The 3534-nt window shown below is 37.7% G+C and overlaps 1 protein-coding gene across 1 annotated transcript; it reads left to right on the top strand.

Annotated features, from left to right (window-relative positions):
* Window positions 1-1153: 1153 nt before the first annotated feature.
* LOC133680829 (F-box protein At1g67340-like) lies at window positions 1154-3180 on the top strand. The gene is made up of 3 exons (XM_062103834.1): window positions 1154-1584; window positions 1742-1904; window positions 2026-3180. The coding sequence occupies exons 1-3, from the start codon at window positions 1298-1300 to the stop codon at window positions 2785-2787; spliced, it is 1212 nt and encodes a 403-aa protein (XP_061959818.1). The 5' UTR covers window positions 1154-1297; the 3' UTR covers window positions 2788-3180.
* Window positions 3181-3534: the final 354 nt, after the last annotated feature.

Genomic DNA, 3534 nt, shown 5'->3' with positions numbered 1-3534 from the left:
AAAACATGAACTAATAAAATATTATGAAATGACTATTTTATACTTCTATTTAATTAGTTAATTTCATTTAATTAAAAAATTATTTTTTAAAAAGCTAAATTTAATAAATAAAGGTAAATAAAAAGACCCCAAATAACTCAGGTTATTTTTCAAATCAATAAAAAATCCTATAGAAAAAAATAAAAAAATTAACGGAATCCAATTTTCAATTGAATAAATACTAAAGTATAAAACTGAAAATAAAAATAGTATGTGATTCAAAAAGTTTATTTTCATGTTTTCTTAGTAATTGAGCTGGAAAGATGAGAGAGAATCTTGCAAAGAGAGAAGAAGTGCTTTTTTTTATAGTAATTTTGACCATGATTTTAGTGTTAAATTATTCAAAAGTTCAATTAAAGTGTTATTTGATCTTTATCTTGTCTAAAATGGTGAATTTTCTCCATTGGAGTTGAATTTTGTTTTTAACCTAATTTTTAGTTATTTATTGTTATAAATGAGTTTATTTAAATATTTTTTTTTAAAAAAACTAAATAATAGATTTTCAGGTTCAAAAATCATTGATACTACTTTTCAAACCATCTATGCGGTGTCCGAATTCTAAAAGGCAGACAACCTTATTTTTTATTTTTTTTAAAAAGGGTTGTTTCATAAAAATAAAACAAGGCGCAGAAGCGCGGCCTGTCAGCTAGTATTGGATATTCCAAAATAGGGACCGAATTAATTAATTAATTAATTAACGTTGAAAAGTAAAAACAAATGGGCTTTTAAGGCATTACCTATCCATTTGCTGTCCTGTCAGCTAGTGTCGCCATAAATAGTGGCTCGTAATATAGGAAAAGGAAAAAAAAAAAAAAAAGAGCAACAAATTATAAATAGTCAAAGGAAGGAAGAAGTGGAGGCAAATTTGAGTGAGTAAAACCCTTTTACTGCAGATCCATGCTGTTGACCCTATTTTACTGGATTTAAATCAAGGAAATAGGAAGCGCTGAGTTAATTAGAGTCGACCTGTTTTTTTTACTTTAACCGCCAAATTATTAACCATCCAAGCATGTGGATCTTGGTTCACGATAACCGGAGGGATAATGTTGTAATTAGCAAGCCCCACCCCACTCTGTTTAATTAAGAAAATTATTTATTCGAACCAAATCGGGTGCTGTCGTCGTTGCTGCTGCTCTCTTTGCTTTAGATTACCTTCCTCTCTTTTTCTATATAAGCTCTCATTTGGCCACACTTTGTCCCCTTTCTCTCTCAAAACCAGAGAGACAAGAAAACCAAAATAAAAACCAGATAGAGAGAAATGAGAACAAGGAGAGGGATTTCTTATCCTAGAAGAGGAGTAGCAGTAAACGCTTGTAATACTGCGGCGGAGAAGAGGACATCGTCAACTACTTATAAGAGGGGGAAACCTGATTTTACTGCCGGAGAATATATGGTTTGCCGGAAAAGGAATCGATTAGTCTCGACGGGGAAAAAAGGAGAGACTGACTTGTTTGATTCTTTACCCGATGATCTTGTCATTTCTATCCTCTGCAAGCTTAGCTCTTCTGCTTCTTGCCCCTCCGATTTCATTAGCGTTTTAATTACGTGCGTCCCTTTTCTTCTCTCGCTCCCTCTTTGGCTATTTCTTTTTTGTTGGCCGGTGCACTTGAGATTTGACCGGAAACGGTTACACTTTTGTTATTTTGATGGTGCGAATAGAGAAGCGTTATTTTCTGAATCAAGCTTTTGATTGAAACTGCAGGTGCAGGAGATTAAATGGATTAGGCCTTCATTCACTAGTATTATCCAAAGCTTCTCCGAAATCATTTGCAATCAAAGCTAACAATTGGTCCGATTCTGCTCACCGTTTCCTCAAACTCTGTGCCGATGCCGGAAATGCTGAAGCTTGTTACACTCTTGGCATGGTAATTATTAATTAAATTAAATACAAATAATTTCTCAACAAATATCATCGCTCTCAAGACACAGAAAAATCAGTGTTTTATTATCAGAAAGTATTAATTGGAATTTTTATATTGCGTACAGATTCGGTTTTACTGTTTACAAAACCGGGGGAGTGGCGCTTCTCTAATGGCAAAGGCGGCGATTAGCTCACACGCGCCTGCACTTTATTCACTTGCTGTTATACAATTCAATGGAAGCGGTGGTTCCAAAAGCGATAAAGACCTCCGAGCCGGCGTCGCGTTGTGTGCACGCGCTGCCTTTCTGGGTCACATCGACGCCCTGCGGGAGCTAGGCCACTGCCTGCAAGACGGTTATGGTGTCCGTCAAAACGTAACTGAGGGACGTCGTTTTCTCGTCCAAGCAAACGCGCGTGAACTCGCGGCTGTTTTGTCTAATCCTGATTCTGGACTGCCAACGCGCGCTTGGCTCACGTGGAACCCACACGCACACCCAAACCATCGTCACCCTAGTGAGAATGGACCCAGCGGCTGTCCTTTGTTGAGTGACTTTGGGTGTAATGTTCCAGCTCCTGAGGCTCATCCGGCCAGTCGTTTTATGACGGAATGGTTTGCTATTCGGGGCGGGTCTGCTGGTTCGGGACTCCGTTTGTGTTCTCATACAGGTTGTGGGCGGCCCGAGACAAGAAAACACGAGTTTAGACGGTGTTCTGTTTGTGGAGCCGTTAACTATTGCTCACGCGCTTGTCAAGCACTTGACTGGAAGCTCAGACATAAAGAGGAGTGCGCCCCTGTTGAGAGGTGGGTGGATGAGGATGGTGAAGGCGGGGATGACGCCGGTGGTGTTGGTGGAGGGGAAGGCGATGATGTCATGGTTGAGAGCTAAATTAAATCTAAAAATGGTTTAACGATGGAGTGGGTAGAGACTGACGGTAACGGCGGAAAACCGTGCGTTTTATCGGCCACAAGAAAACGAGGTGACTGAGGTTGCATTAATCCTTTTTCTGTTATGTTTTTTAAGGTTAGTGTAACTTTTTTTTTATTTTTTATGGGGTCGTTTGAACAGCGCACAGGAATTTTGTTTCCACTTTTGATTTCTTGTATAGAGAGGGGTATATCGGAGAAAACAAGGGCAACTTTTGTTGTTTTCCTTGTTATTATTAATTTTTTTTTTTTTTTTTATGGGTATCAAGGCGGTCTCTTATTTTCTCTGTTTTTCCCCTCTTTTTGTACGATATTTAAACCGGCATCAGTAATTTAAACATTCAAGTTCCGGAAATTTTCTTCTCTTTTTGCCAATTTATTAAATGTTTAATTTCTGAGAATAGAATAGGCCAAGTGTTGATTGGTATTCTCACTCCTGTTAAAACAACTTAAACCTGTTTATCATAACCAATCTAAGAAACGATCACTTCTTGCTTAAATTTGTGTTTTTAGTTGCTGCATCTTGTCCATAATATTTATGCTTCTAAATTATGTAACCCAGAAATGATGCCAGCAGTCTGAAAAGAGCTGCTGCGGTCATGATAGATAGGTCATAGGTGATCGTTTTTCTTTTTTCTTTTTTCTTTTTTTCTTTTTTTTTTTGAAAGATCAACAAGAACAAAATTAGGTGCCACAGGGATGGGATGAA

Source organism: Populus nigra, chromosome 1, assembly GCF_951802175.1.
Source record: "Populus nigra chromosome 1, ddPopNigr1.1, whole genome shotgun sequence".
Classification (NCBI taxonomy): domain Eukaryota; kingdom Viridiplantae; phylum Streptophyta; class Magnoliopsida; order Malpighiales; family Salicaceae; genus Populus; species Populus nigra.
The sequence above is the reverse complement of the archived record's forward strand: the minus strand, read 5'-3'. Positions and strand labels throughout refer to the sequence as shown.

Excerpts from the sequence above, each read along its gene's own strand:
- LOC133680829 (XM_062103834.1), top strand. The coding sequence starts at position 1,298 with ATGAGAACAAGGAGAGGGATTTCTTATCCTAGAAGAGGAGTAGCAGTA. Across the intron at positions 1,585-1,741 it reads TTCATTAGCGTTTTAATTAC|GTGCAGGAGATTAAATGGAT; the intron begins GTGCGTCCCTTT and ends TTGAAACTGCAG. Across the intron at positions 1,905-2,025 it reads CTTGTTACACTCTTGGCATG|ATTCGGTTTTACTGTTTACA; the intron begins GTAATTATTAAT and ends TATTGCGTACAG.